Here is a 15,485-nt window from a genome sequence, read left to right on the forward strand (position 1 = left end):
TACTGTCATTGTCATGTTTCTTTTTTTATTTCGTAACCTTACAATGACTCAATTATGTTACTGAACACATCTTTATGGTGTCTGTATGCAGGAATGCAAACAATTGAGTTTCCAATTGTATCTCTTTTTGAACTATGTGCAATTATCATGCACAGTTTGATTTAATAAGATTCTAATCTATGGAAGGCATATTAGAAAATACAGAAAATTAAGCGCAAGCCTTTTTTGCAAAGATAATTTGTTTTTCTTCAATTTCAGAAGTTTAAATAAGCAGTGATTATTATATCTTTAAATTATTTGGGAAAACTGATGGATAGTATTTTTGTGAACATCTGAAAATCTTTTATATCTGTCTTTATGGCACAAAGGCTTGAAAACACAGGTTACTCAAACAATAAACCATGAATCCATCTTCCTCATCACTGTTTTTGAAGTTTTACCTTTTTTTTTTTTTAAACCTAATTTTCCCTAATTCCAGTTTCCCTCCAGGGACCATCTATAAATAGAAACTGACCTTGGAAATTTTCTCCCTGCATTCGGCTTGGCTGATCACACAACCTCTTTCCTCACAGATATGTTTACTCTCAGGGGGGAGTACACCCAGATTGATTTAGTTTCAATTTCCCCTGTTTTCCAAAGCTTTGGAAAAGAAGATGAAGAACATCAATACTTTTCCAAATGTGTGGGTGCAGGAGGACAGCAATAATGTAATAGTATCCAATTATGCAATGCACAACTAAATTTCCCAGCATTCCTAGTTTTACCTGATTAAGATTCATGGGTCAGGCACCTCAACCAGGAGTTAAACCAGGGGTCTGAAACTCAAATCCTAGCGGGCCTGTGTCCTGCAACCTTTAGATCCGTTTCTGCTTCAACACACCTGACTCAAATATTAGCTCATTAGTAGAGCTTGACTGCATGCTATGAGGCAGTTTAGCTATTTGATTCCAGTGTGTAGGATAAGGAACATATCTAAACGTTTTAGGACACCAGCCTGCCGGGATCTGAATTTGAGACCACCAAGTAGTTAAAGAAGCAATAAGTAAGATATTTATTGTAAAATCAACTGCAATCATTCTCAGTTCTCACCTGGGATGGAAGTAACTTTCCTTACAAACAATCGGTTCTCTCCATCAACAATGTATTAGTCACGTTGTTCTCCTTTCAAACCTAGAGGTACGGTCTGGTACTACTTTGGTTCGGAGTGTAGCACGTGTTTATTTCCTGGTTTCCAGGAAGCAACCACATTTCCAGTGTTCTCAAAACAGAGCCCAGCATTTTATGTTATGTTGGCAAAAGAGCTGCAGCCTGCTAACATGGAAGCCAGTAAAATTTCAGAGGAGTTTCACAACAACAACAAACAACTGAGTCAATTGTGGGTCTCTGTGAAAGGCAATGTGCATATGTTGTTCCAATTTTAACCACTAGGTGTTATTACTTGTTCTTTTAAAAGGTGTCTGAACAATTTTATTCAAATGTGATTAATGTTCAAACGTTATTCTGACAGCCGTAATCAACAGTCCACCACTCTAATATGATAGAATAAATACTAGAATAACACTACTCATAAGAGGAATAAGAAGACCGGGTCGAAAGCTAGTGAATATCAGTGAATGTGTATATACTTCAAAATATGTCAGGCTACTTAGTCTCACTAAATTGCTGTTAGGCGTGAATGTATCCACAGTATACATGCTTGTCCACTCGCCCAATGACCTCCAGAGACAGACACCAGCCCCCCGTGTCCCTACACGGAATAGAAAAATGTTGGATAAATGGAGTTGGAATTTTGTCATTAATAACAGAAATGTGTAACAGGGGTGATTGTAGGGAGTGATGAGGATAGCAGCATTGTCAACAGGACAAAAGTATACAGAAAACCAACGAGTGAATGAAAGAATAACAGATAGAGAAGGGTAAATGGATAAAAGTTACAGTGGCAGCTTGATGAGTCATTCAGTGCGGAGCACAGTAGCATCTTTTCCAATTTTATGCTATCAGCCTCTCCACCATCTGGTCATTTGTTGTGACAGCAAAACTGCCATGACTGGCAGCTGACCATCTATTTACCACCAGAGCTAAAAAAAAAAAATAGTTAAAACAAAATGCATGCGTTCCTCTGCTGAATTGTTAAAGAAAAAAAAAAGGGTGGTGGTTGTGGTGGACTTAAAATCAGCCAAAAGAGAAGCATAGGTGGAGCCAAAATAAAGATGTTTAAACAATTTTGGAGAAGGCAGTTATCTTAGTGTTGATAAAATGGTGGAGCTTGCAGGGAGGAGGTGAGTATAACCACTGAGGCTGAGATTAGCAGATGACTTGGAGTGGTTCTGGTTTGTAATGGCTTCTTGTCCGTCCTTCCAGGAGGAGACGGGGATGACGTTGAAGCATTGGCGGGTGGACAGGCAAGTGAGTTATGAGGGTAAGGAGTGGAGGAGTCCAGACATCAACATCCAGAGGAGCCAGTGAGGAGATTCACAGACAGGATCTTGAGGAGAGTTCTTCAATGATCTCTGAGAGCGAGGAGGCAGAGTACTGAAATGCCAGGTACAGAACTGGAAACAAGTTTTCTTAAAAATTAGGACAACAAGGAGCAAGCACGGCACATCAAAGAATGTGCCGTGCTTGAAATAAAAAAAAAGGGGGGGACGTCTGACTATGTCATGATCAGAGAGAATTTTTTGACCCACATGCAGAAAACTCAATGAGGACAAGGAAGCGGTTTTAAAAGGTTTAATGAAGAAACGATGATCACTCTCTGTAGGGAGGATGGTGTGAGTTAGTTCCAGAAATTTAGAATTGAAGGCAAAGTTTGGACAAGAGGATGATCTTAAGCTTACTGTGTCAGAAAGGAGTAGGCAGTGCAGCGGGACAGGAACCAGTCATGTTTGGAGGTGAGGTTCTGTGAGCCATCCATGGAGATTGGTGTTGCTGAGTGTGTGATGAGTGAGAGTATGGGGAGGTAGAGGCCTAAGAGATTAAGGAGCTGCATAAAAAATATTAGAATGCTCAAAAGGACTTAGAAAATGTTTGTTTTTGGCTTGAAGTCTAAACAAAAAGGTTGGTGATCACTCGACGAGTGGTAATCAGGCAGCTCCTCTCTGATGGGTTAGATAATATCATCCAGGTGTGAATGCAACACTTTGGCTAAACTGTGCCCCCAGGTGGAAGATCCGAGACTCAGACAAACACCTTAATGTACTCTCACACTCTGAACCCTGACAGATTATCACTCATGGAGCGAAACAATCTGGCATTTTCTTCAGGGGATCTGCTCCTCTTTGAGCCCTTTGTCATCGTTCTTGTCCCTCAGAATGGAGATTTGTTTTGCAGCACAGAGTGGCAGACAACATACATTTACAACGATCACAACAATAGTGAACATTAATCGAATGATTAATCAAAGATAGATAGATAGATAGATAGATAGATAGATAGATAGATAGATAGATAGATAGATAGATAGATAGATAGATAGATAGATAGATAGATAGATAGATAGATAGATAGATAGATAGATAGATAGATAGATAGATAGATAGATAGATAGATAGATAGATAGATTTAATACATCCTGTCCATAAGCTGTCTTCAAGTGCCCCTATGATTGATTTAACCATTCTGGGATCAAAACTATTTTTGATTCTGCTGGATTTGGTTTTTAATGTCCTGAGCCTTTTTCTAGATAGAAGAGGAGAGAGGAAAATACATCCTGGATGAATCAAATCTGTTGCAATGATGCTGGCTTTTTCTTCTGCAGTCCGCAGGGTTAAATGTCCATCAGAGAGGGCAGGTTGGATCCAATAATGTGTTCCACTGACCTCAACACCTTCTACAGGTTCTTCTGTTCTCGTGAGAGCAGCTGGAGAACCACACTGTGCAGCAATATACCAGGAGGCGCTACTTTACTGATCTGTAGAAGTTTGTGAGCAGCTGGTGAGGGAGATGCATGCTCTTTAACTTCCTGAGGAAATTAAGTCTTTGTTGAGCTTTCCCCACCTGGTGTGAGATAGGTGTGTCCCAGGTGAGGTCAGCAGAGATGTGGACTCCCAGAAGCTTGTAGTTATCAACTCTTAGGCTGGAATATAGTCCTGCCTTGCTGAAACAAATGAATGGGCTAGTTTCTCTACTACAGATGTGATAGAAGGACATTCTAAAAACCTGTTTAATAAGGGTTTTAAATTAGGTGTCCTAGGCAAAGATATAACCGAAGTCCGTTACTTTATTACCGGGGACTTACTTAATGCAGTCCAAAGTAAGTAACTGACTAATTTTTTTCTTCTTCAAGGGCCCCATTCCAAAGATGACAACTTCTGCTTTGTCTCAAGTTTATAATTTATATATGTAATGGAAAGGACGGTTGATCAGAGCTATGAATCTGTGCAAATTTGGTTCTGTACTAAAAATAATCTTAGGATTAGTCTTGTTCTCCTCTATCAACAAAGAAAAATATGCATTTCTACCTTGGCAATTGAGGGGTTTTTTTTGTACTTGTACATATACGAAACAATAGACTGTTTTCCACATCAGATAAGACTCCTTCAGATGTGGAGAGCAGGATTTTTTCCAGTTTCCTTGAGGTCTTCCTTTAAGTCTGGCACTCTCAGTTAAACTAGAATGAAAGCCTCCTGTGACGGATTACCTTTTTTTTAATGGAATTACATTGTGTAATGATACATGTACTGAAGTGGTGAAGCACAAAATTAGTCCTTGTAGCGAGGATGCCTTCTCTCCAGATCAGATCAGGTTTTTCCATAAATGCCAATTATCAGTGCAACAGTCTCACTTTCAAGCTCCTATACGATAGATGCTGGAATATCCCTTCATCATTTCTCAGTACCAGTTCCTGTTTTCTTTTTTTTTACTGGCAATTGTTCTCTGGTCTGGCTTATGCTACTGGCATTGGTTTGACTCATCTGCCGTCCAAATAGTCTCTGCGCGGTGACTCCCAATATGCACGTGGGACACCGATCTTCTGCCAGTAACCAACGATTGTAAACGTTATAAACAAATACATGAAAAGCTTCTGTCTGCGCCTACCTTTCTCAGAAGCTGTGTACACATACAGTAAATGATCTGGCGGCTATTACAAATGCAGGAATTGGAAGTAGTGATCTCCTCTGTCTACCTGCAGGGCTGACTCTGCCAGTCTCTTCATCTTACCAGCTTCTCTCCTTTGTTACTATGGAGATATTCTGCTGCAGTGCCATGGGTGGCTGAAAGCTTTGGTGACATCACATGTATGATGGTAACATCAGATGCAACAGCATATATTTTATGAACATTTAAAAGGTAAACGGACAGAAGCAGACAGACGCGGTCAGGGAAACCGACACAGAAAGATGAGAGGAAACTTTTTTTTTCCCCCGATATACCTTAGGAAAAGGCATATTGGAAAAGAGTCATCAGTAAAGTGGTAATAATAAATCATACCTGCTGTTATACAGCGTGACAGTCCTACTGCTGTAAACCTTTGTGAGAATGTTAATATTTACCCCTTTGGCACAGGCATGATTGGAAGTTTTCCACTCTGCTCCGGCTCACTTCTCTTCTCTTTACGGTCCAAACACGCTGCCAACACAACAGGAAATCACAGAGTCTTTTCCAAGCCATGAATCCTCACAGCTCGTAAAGTGTTAGCTCTCATATCTGCAACAATTCTGTGCTTCTTTTATCTCTGTGTTTGCCTTTCATTTCATTTATGTTTACAGACGCTGTGTTCTCTATTAAAGGACTTGCCCAGTTAGGATCTAACAGGGCGCCCTCTATTGTTTGGACTATTGTGTTCCAGGGACAGTTGCTCGCTGCAGAAGCTACAAAACTGCTTGGTAACCTGATTAGACAGTGAGGTCTCCTGTGTGTTAAAGATCCTTTCCGCCAAGAGGTGCACACTGACAACAACACAAAATGAAGTGACGGAGAACAGATTTTCATTGCAGGATTTCACAAAACACACTCATTAAAAGCAGACTGAAGAGGAAACAAAACACTGATTGTGCTTTGTGCGCATTTGAGTTGATGACATCACAAAGGACGACAGAACCAAGCTCATCAGCTACGTTTAAAAAACACTACGGTGATCAGACACAGGCATGTGTATGTTGAAGATTGTGTCAGGGAGGATGGATTTTATCCTGATTAAAGAATGATATCCATCGAAAGTTGCAAATCAGAAGAACTGACTATGCCTTATTGTTTCATAGTTGATGAACCATATTCAAAGTGAGTTTGCTAACTTTACTAACGAGTCTGGCAAGAAGCTTTAACGGCTTTTTACACAAAATATCTTATCAATTCAAGAAATTAACTGGTGTTTTTTTCCCTTTTTTTAACATTAATCAAAACACCTTTAAACGTATAGCTACCTGACATATAACTACCTGATTTAAATGCTAAAGACATACTTTAGCATTTACTAAAGGATCAAATCAGAAGGAGCCTAATTGTGCTTAAAATTAAGGTGATGAACTATAGAGTATATTTTGTATGAAGGCCTAGTGTATATTCACGAAACAAGAATAATGCCTGAAAAAAAAAAAAAAAAAAAATATATATATATATATATATATATATATATTTTTTTTTTTACAGATAAAAAATGCAGCTCTTGTCAAATAAACACAACACACCTCAAAATTTCTTTATATGGGCCATGTTGAAGAAAGTGCACAATGCAGAATGAATCTGGGTACACACTGGTCAATATTCTGCTCTATTCCAAATGGAGAACAAAAAAATAAAAATAAAACAAAGTGCACTCCGAGATAGAGGTGGGACGTGAAAACGTATGTGTGCATATGTTTTAAGGTGTCTGTGTTGACATGTGTCTAAATGCATTTGTGTTGTTCTCCGTGATTACATCAAAGGATTAGCAGCAGCCAGCAGCACACAGAAAAATGTGCCTGTTCCACATATTTAGCAACACAGAGCACACACACATAGAACAAAGGCATATGGCTAACAGTCTTCGATTGGTATCACAGTTTCATATCAGTCAAATCACAGATGAACTCAGTTTTTTTGACACGTTTGTACTTCCTTTCAAATTCTTCGTTTTTTTTATTGTCCATGATTATAATGACATTTTGGTAAAAAATAAATAAAAAATAAAGTAAAAAAAATATATAAAATAAAAACAAATCAAAGTCCCAGAATATTGAAAGGTGCTTTGCAAAAAATGCTGGCAGACTTCTGGAACTGTGCTTTTAAATGTCCTTTAGACAGCAGTGTGGTGAAAAAATATCCATTACACGATTCCAGCTGAATGTTTTAGGATATCTAAATTACTTTTGATCCTGTAAAGGCTCCATTCATAGAGAATCAAGTCCAAACTGTATGCTACAATACTTGGTGAGAACAGCATTCTGTGACTGTCGATTAAGTATTTCTGATTGAATTGCTAGTTACGGCCTTTTGTCCGGTTTGAGGGCACCATTTGAAATTAAGAAGGCAGGCGAAGTAGATCTGAACCGCAGGGATGGTTGTCTGAATTCCAACACGTGGTCCATCCAGTCCAGCAGACCTAGAAGGGGAGCCTCTGCAGTCCTGAGGAGAAGAACAGATTAACTCTGTGTTAGTGGATGACCTGAACCAGTGGTTCTCAATCCTGCTCCGACGGGCCCGTTGTCCCTCATATTTCAGAAGACTGTTCCAGCACCTGATTCAAATGATTGCATTATGTCCGCAGCAGCTACCAATTGCTGCAGAGGCCTGTTAATCACCCATTAATTTAAGTCAGGTCAGTGTCAGAAGGGAAACACCTAAAGCTATACTGTTTAAAATTTTACTTTAACCTTTATTTCCAAACGTATAATGTATGATACACACATGTTTGACACCTTTTAAACCAAATTACCCCTTTCCTCAAAGACCTGTTTTATTAAATTCTATACTTCTCTTATTCCCACTACCGGTAGCAAGTGCAAGGTTTTTTAAACGTTAAAGGGGCCTGGTCACATACTTTGACTTAACAGATTTCTACGCCAGTAGCTCATTCTGTTTGCATACAAAGGTTTTCTTCTTAAGTTATAGAGCCCTGTTGGCTTATTATATTTCATTTATGTGTTTTACTGTGTTTTAGCTCTATTTATTGGCAAAAAAGCACCTTTTGTGTATATTATTAACAAGACCCCGAGACCGCAAGTACGATATTGTGTATGTGCACAATGGGTAAACAAGGAGAAGCAATAGAGCAGAGCGAGTCAGTAACGTCCAGTGGAGATCTGAAAAGAAAGAGTAAGAAACCCTAACCCCGTAGATCGGGTTGGTCTTCAACCATGCCGATTTGTGACTTTGTTGCGAGGCATTGCAGGACGGTCTACTCACTCTTCAGACTGAAACACACCAAACCATTAACTCCCTCCAGCCCAATGTTTCGAAACAAATTCCCACATCTACTGGCTGCGTAGAGGCTCCCTCTCTGGACCACCAGACTCACAAGATCAAGTATTCACATGAGAGTGAGAACTGCAAATTCAGGAAATTCCGCCACTTATAAACACACCCGGCAGTAAACGTAAAGCCGCAGTTGCTGCTCGAACAAGCTCAAAGAAGATCACAGTTTAAATGTCTTATCTGTTTGCTGTACTTCTGAGCTCCAACCATGGGTAAGTACAGTTTATTGATATGTTGTATTGATTATTTATTGAGCTCTGTGCTTTCTGGGACGGACCTATATGGGGACGAACTTGGCTGGAAATTGTGTTCCGTTTATTTGGTGGTTTGGAGCTTTTATTTTGGATTTTTCCCAAAGCAGACATGTTTCACCTCGCCAAAGTGTCTCTCTTCCTGTCTGACTAATGGATTTCCCATGAAAATCTTGCGTAGCTCCAACCAAGGTAGACCCCTGATCCATCTTGGTCAGAGCTACGCAGTGCAGCTGCAGAAAACCGCAAGCCAGTCTAGCGGCCCCATTCACTTCAACCATATCTGACTGCTAAGGCACAATTTTCTGTTGTATCGGACGGATCGGATGTTTTGGTGTGTTTCAGGCTATACAGTAGCTGTGTCAATTGTCACCATCTTGCTTTCTGATTGTTCTGCTGTACTGCTGACTGACGGCACAGCAATGTTTATGTCTGCTGATCGTGCCCGGTACAAAGTTCTTTTCAGATTCAAAGTAAACCCTTTCAGGACAAACACTTGCCATATATTCTTTCATTTTAAAATAAATACACGTTTTTTTGTGTGTTTTATTTTTATGGTAATAATAAGGTACTAGTTTCCATGCAATCAAAATGTGAATCAGGTCAGCTGTCCACTTTAAAGTGTAACCCCAATGTAAAGGCATAATTCCTCCCCCAGATATATTTTGAAAATTGCCACCAAAGTGCGCGGTTCCAAGAGAGACAGCAAAGTGCGGGGATCAGCGGTGGGGGTCTTAAGCGGGGCATGTTGCTGTAGCGGTCAGGACAAGGGAAAGTGACATATTGACACATGGAGTGACAAGGCTGACATCTGGTGGTTTTCTTTTTGTGGTGGAGGGTTTTTCACCCCCCTCGTCATCAGAGGTTTGTGGAGCCCAGGGGGGCTGAGCCTTATAATCGGTCTGACTTGCTGTCTCAAGGCGCTGACTCCGCTATGCCAGAAGAGGACCTTGCCAAGGCAGTGGAGTCTGAGTGGTAAAGTGACGTTAGCAGCATCATTGCTGACATGGGCTAATGTTCAAACCAGTAACAAAGACTAAACCATATTGAATAATGTGCCCAATGTTCGCAGTTCCAGCCCTTAGTCTGACTCACCATGGGGGCATGTGTCTGCCCGAGATGGTTTTATACCCAAATGTAGGGCTATAGTGATGAAAGCATGGACCGTTTGAACCAATAGGAAAATTCATCTTCAATAGCTGCCACTCAACCCAAGAAGAACAACACTCAGTGGGTGTTAAGACAACTATTACAGAACTAAACAAGTTCACATTAAATTGTAAAACAATATTGTACAGTAACATTAATGTTGCACCCTAAGACCCAGTTTATTTTTTAGTTTTACGTTTTTGCCAATAAACTGTATAAAGTTGATTTTAGAGTTAAGCAAATATTTCTTCTTTACTAGTTAATGCAAAACGGTGTTTGTTGATTTAAAGATTCCCTAATGTTTACTAGAAAAAAATCTATTTAACCCAACAAAAATCTTTTTTGTGTTAAGTTAACTGGAAATGAAATGTTAACATAAAGTGCACAATTGCTCTGGTTCAGACACAACAGAAAATAATAACAAAACAACAATTAAAATATATAAAATGTGAGCAATTTGATTAAACAATTTATAACAAAACCTGACTGGGGTAATTTTAGGTTTGCAAATATATTTTATGAACAACTACATAGACTGATTTTTATATTTTTTAAAGCAAAATTAACAAGTACAAAATAAATTCATAGGCTTCAGACTTGGACTAAATATATTCTTCTGTGAATAACCGATGTGTAATTTCTCAACAAAACAATCTAATAATTTAATATTTAGATCGTCAATTTGACAAAAGTTTTTACTATTCAATGATTGAGGCTTTAGTGGTTAAGTTAATTTCCAAAACCTAATCAATTATAATGTGTTTTACCTTAAAGGGAAACAGCTCAAATGAGATCATCAGGGGATCCAGGAGGTTTGAGCAGAATTAAATTCTTTCACCTGAGAGTTTGAGAAGATAAAGGGAAGAAATGGTGTCAGAACTACAATGTAGATTTCATTTTGATGGTCTCATTAACAAAGCAATCATCCTATTCCTTTCATTTTGGTTCGATAATGCCAAAATATATAGTGTAAATGCTGTAAATTCAGATTAAGGCATGCAAAGATGATCGGGCAGGTGTCTTATGACAAGTTAATTTGAATTCCCTATAATCTGTTCTCATTAATAGCTGCATTTTTTTTTTGATACAGCTTCATCTGACACAATAATTTTTTCAAGAATCAATTTACAAGTATTAGCATAAAATAAACATCCAAAACTGCAGCAAAGAAGGTAGGAAAACAAAAGGAAAGTTTTGAGATTAACACAAACAAATGTAGAAGCAAATCAGAAAGTCCTAAATTTTGACTACATTTTACTTAATTTCATCTTCTACGTTATGCACATACACTGTTTCATATTACCCTTTTTTGTAAATTTTTGCATCAGACTTTTAGGATGTCTGCATGGAGTATGTTATGTTAAGCATACTTTTGGGCCGATACATGTTGTGCTTGATCCATAACCTATATCTGAACACAAATGTGCAGCTGTACAGCATGTTTAAAAATAGCTGAAAACATGAGATAAACCTGTTTTATTCTAAAAAGGTAATTAAGCCAAATGCATACACATTTGTGCTCAGATGCTTGCATTATGCAGAGTAGAGTGTATAACTCATCAAAGTTAGTTAGCCAATTAGAGAGATGAAGTGTGAACTATTTTTTCAAACTTTCTGTGCTACCCAAGGTTATTGAGCCTCTAAGGAAGACAGAGGTCATGGAAACAGGTGGGAGCCACCTTTACTGTCAGAAGCGCAAATTGGCCACCAGGGGGCACCGCTTAGACACGCTGATTTGGCACGCTGTTGCTGGTCCTACAGATTTTAGGCACAAAGTCAAATGAAGGTGAAAGGAAACCTGGACACACAGGAAGCACGTTTTGCCCTTTACACAATATACACACAGAAGCACACTCAGACTGCTAGCCGTCTGAACATCTGAAATATTTCCAACTGTAACTGATCAGGTGCCAGTTTATTGCAATTAAACATTTATTTTCAGGTATATATATATATATATATATATATATATATATATATATATATATATATATATATATATATTGATTGATAAAGCAAGGCGGGGTCCACCTTTCTGGGTGCACGAGGGGTCAATTTATCACCATTATTGATAGTATATTTGCTTATTTGATTCTTTTTTTCCCCAAATCTCTGTCTATATAGACACATCTACACAGGTTTCTCTCTGAAGATCTGAAGACACCGCAGTTTTAAAAATAATAATAAAAACAATGGGATCATGTCCAGGGCTTACCATTTTTTTGTCAGTGGGAGAACATCGTCCTCTGCTGGGCGCCAGCGGCGGTGCACTCAGGACCGTCATGCATCGTATTTTCAGTCCATTCATAATTCCTCTCACGCTGCCGCTGTCTTCCACTCTCCCGTCACAACACCGATTTGACTTGTTGACCTGTTCAGCGTGGCTGAGGTTTTCAATGATTTGTATTTATTTATTTATTCGTGTTTTTCTTGTGCAATCAGCCTTTAAAACAGTCGCTGAATCCATCCGGAAATGTTTTTGGTCTGATTGATTAAGACACTGAAAAGGCGAGCCCGTCACACCAGAATCTCCAATATAGCTCCGAAACCATCTGGGAGGTTACTGTGGAAACAGTGATGCTATGGCAACGGTGGCAGAGGGGGGGGGGCGGGGGGGGGGTTACCGAGGAAACGCGCGTCGCCATGGAGAGTGCATCACAGCGGGCTCTATTTGAGGCTTCCACACAGAGAGAAACGCGCTCCATCTTTGATCGGAGAGCGCTCCCTGTTTTGTTTCTCTTCTCACGTGCGCCCCGCACCAATAACGAGACCCCGACGGCAGCCTTGATCTGGTGGTCTACGTGGCGCCGTTTACGCATTAAATAGCCTACCACGACAGTTTATATCTAGGGATATCAAGACAGCAGCATTTAGACTAGGATTTTAACGCACCATAAAGACATACCACAAAACGGTTTATATGATATATATATGCTGGATTATGCTTATCTGACATTACATGTGTTTGACCACACATAGAGGCTACACATATATTTAAATGACTCCGAGTATAATACATATAGTGTTTTACCGGCGGATCACGACTCTTAACGCACGACAAATAACGCGTGAGCGTCCACTGACAGGAGCATTCACTTGTATTCATCTTTCACAATCATAAAGCTTTTATTTCTACCTTTTTTTGTGATGCGTTTAAGGTATTGGCTAATGCACGGCACATAACAGGTTTATACCTTCCATTCAGGAAGAAAAAAACTGTAGATTTTAGGGAGCAACTCTGTCTTTCTAAGTGAAAACTGCTTGAATATATATAGGATGTAAAAAAAAAAGTATCCAAATTTTTTAATGGAGCACAAAGCATCTCTTTAAACTCCAGCCGCCTTTGCGCGCATTTTATCTACGGTTGCTTCCAAACGCTGCCGGAGCTGTGCGTTGACACGTCACGTCTTCCTGTGCCCAGTGGTCATTTGCTCAAAAACTGGCTTACACGTCGGTGAAGATCTTTTTGTTTATGTTCACGCAGTTCTGGGAGTTGTTCTGAGCGGTGCTTGTGGTGGTGGTGGGGAAGTTGGGCGGCTGCTTGAACGTGCTGTTGATCCCGTGCTCCTCTATCACCATGTACTCGCTTTTACTGAGGGAGGAGGAAGACCGAGTCTTCCTCAGCTCCTCCGTGTCCGCCAGGGGTTGACAGCTCCCGACGTGCAGGTACTGCGCCTGCTCCTCGCCGTCTGTTTCCCTGTGGTAGAAGTAGTTAAAGTTGGAGACGATGACTGGCACGGGCAGCGCTATAGTCAGCACGCCGGCTATCGCGCACAGGGATCCCACAATCTTACCCCCGATCGTCACGGGGTGCATGTCCCCGTAACCCACGGTGGTCATGGTGACGACCGCCCACCAGAACGCGTCCGGAATGCTGCTAAACCCCGACTCCGGGTCGTCCGCCTCGGCGAAGTAGACGGCGCTGGAGAAGAGGATGACCCCGATGAACAAGAAGAAGATGAGCAGCCCCAGTTCGCGCATGCTGGCCTTCAGAGTCTGCCCTAGAATCTGCAGGCCCTTGGAGTGACGCGAGAGCTTGAAGATGCGAAACACCCGAACGAGCCTGATTACGCGCAGGATGGCCAGAGACATGGCTTGCTGCCCGTTCCCCTGCCTCTCTGCCAGCTCCGTGCCCAGCGTGATGAAGTAGGGGATGATGGCAACGATGTCAATGATGTTCATGATATTTTTGGAGAACGTGGCTTTGCTCGGGCACGCGAAAAAGCGCACCAGCAGCTCGAACGAGAACCAAATGATGCATAGCGTCTCCACGACGAAGAAGGGGTCTGAGAAGGGGCTGATGAAATAGGGCAGCGTGCCGTTTGTCAGGGGCGCAATGGTGATCGGGTCCCTGTTCTCGTCCCTGAACTCTGGCAGTGTCTCTAAGCAGAAGATGACAATGGAGATGAGAATGACCAGGACAGACACTATTGCGATTCCCCGGGCGGGACCCGAGCTCTCTGGGTACTCAAAGAGCAGCCACACCTGCCTCTGAAACTCATTATCTGGCAGCGGCCGCTCCTCCTCCTTAATAAAGCCCTCGTCCTCTCTGAACTTCTCCATGGCTTCCTCGCCCAGCTCGTAGAAGCGTATCTCCTCGGAAAAGATGTCAATGGGCACATTGACGGGTCTCCTGATGCGCCCGCCAGACTGGTAGTAGTAGAGAATGGCATCAAAGCTGGGTCGGTTCCGATCGAAAAAGTATTCGTTCCGGAGGGGATCAAAGTATCTCATCCTCTTCTTGGGGTCCCCCAGCAGCGTCTCTGGAAACTGGGACAGAGTCTTCAGCTGCGTCTCGAAGCGCAGCCCCGAGATGTTGATGACCACCCGCTCACAGCACTCGTGATCCGGCTCGTATCGGTCCAGAGAGTGGTGGCCCGGCAGAGCCGCCGACTCCTCCAGCATGTTGTCACACGCCACGACCGTCATAACGTCGGCCTCCGTCTCGGTGTAGCCGTGGTTCACCAGGTTGTCGCCTCGGGTTCTGGTCGCGCTCGGCGGGGGTGATTGCAGGAGGCTGAGGTGGTCGTCCATGCGCGGCTGAAGTCGCATGCAGGGGCGGACGCCTCGCCCCCTCCGCGGACCCCGGTCAACCACAGCCGCCGCCACAGCCTCAGCTCATCCACGTCTCGGTCTCTCTCACTCCTCATGCGCCCCTCTTTCGCTCGTCTTACTGTTGCCGTTCCCGCCCACGGGAGAGAGATCTGGATTTATAAACAGACGATCCACCCGCCCACGGCGCCGCTGATTGCGTTCTTCTGCTGTGCAGGTCGCACAGAGAAGAAACAACAGATGGGCGTCATTCGGCGCTGGAGCTTGGGCGTGCCAGCCACCCTCTGCCCCTCTCCCCATGTTGTACCCACACACACTACACACACACACACACACTCACGCATAAGCTACACCCTCATTTCAAACAAGGTCATCCCTCACAGACAGGACAGTTTCAATTAGGGTACTTATAAATAAATCACAACCCATTTATTCCTGGAGAGAGAAAAAAAAATGTTCTCAATTTCATTCACCTTATATTACTTCATATTCAATCAATTACCGTATAAAAACTGCACAAATACAAATATTTACAAAGTGATAGATTTATCACACAACAAAAACAAAAAAAAATATAATTGCAATATCATTAGAGCATGGGTCACCAACCTTCTAGAAGTTGAGAGCTATACCTCATCGGTA

General features: G+C 41.6%; 1 protein-coding gene across 2 annotated transcripts; it reads right to left on the minus strand.

Annotated features, from left to right (window-relative positions):
• Positions 1-6,633: 6,633 nt before the first annotated feature.
• Positions 6,634-15,188, minus strand: LOC105920662 (potassium voltage-gated channel subfamily A member 3). Of its 2 annotated transcripts, XM_036138065.1 has the most exons (3): positions 12,007-15,188; positions 10,559-10,629; positions 6,634-7,542 (listed from the first exon to the last, which is right to left on the minus strand). In XM_036138065.1, the coding sequence occupies exon 1, from the start codon at positions 14,841-14,843 to the stop codon at positions 13,236-13,238; it is 1,608 nt and encodes a 535-aa protein (XP_035993958.1). In that variant the 5' UTR covers positions 14,844-15,188; the 3' UTR covers positions 6,634-7,542; positions 10,559-10,629; positions 12,007-13,235. The 2 variants fall into 2 exon arrangements, with proteins under 2 accessions (XP_035993958.1, XP_012711745.2); XM_012856291.3 differs by lacking the exon at positions 10,559-10,629.
• Between the last annotated feature and the right edge of the window lie 297 nt (positions 15,189-15,485).

This window comes from Fundulus heteroclitus, chromosome 1, assembly GCF_011125445.2.
Source record: "Fundulus heteroclitus isolate FHET01 chromosome 1, MU-UCD_Fhet_4.1, whole genome shotgun sequence".
Lineage (NCBI taxonomy): Eukaryota > Metazoa > Chordata > Actinopteri > Cyprinodontiformes > Fundulidae > Fundulus > Fundulus heteroclitus.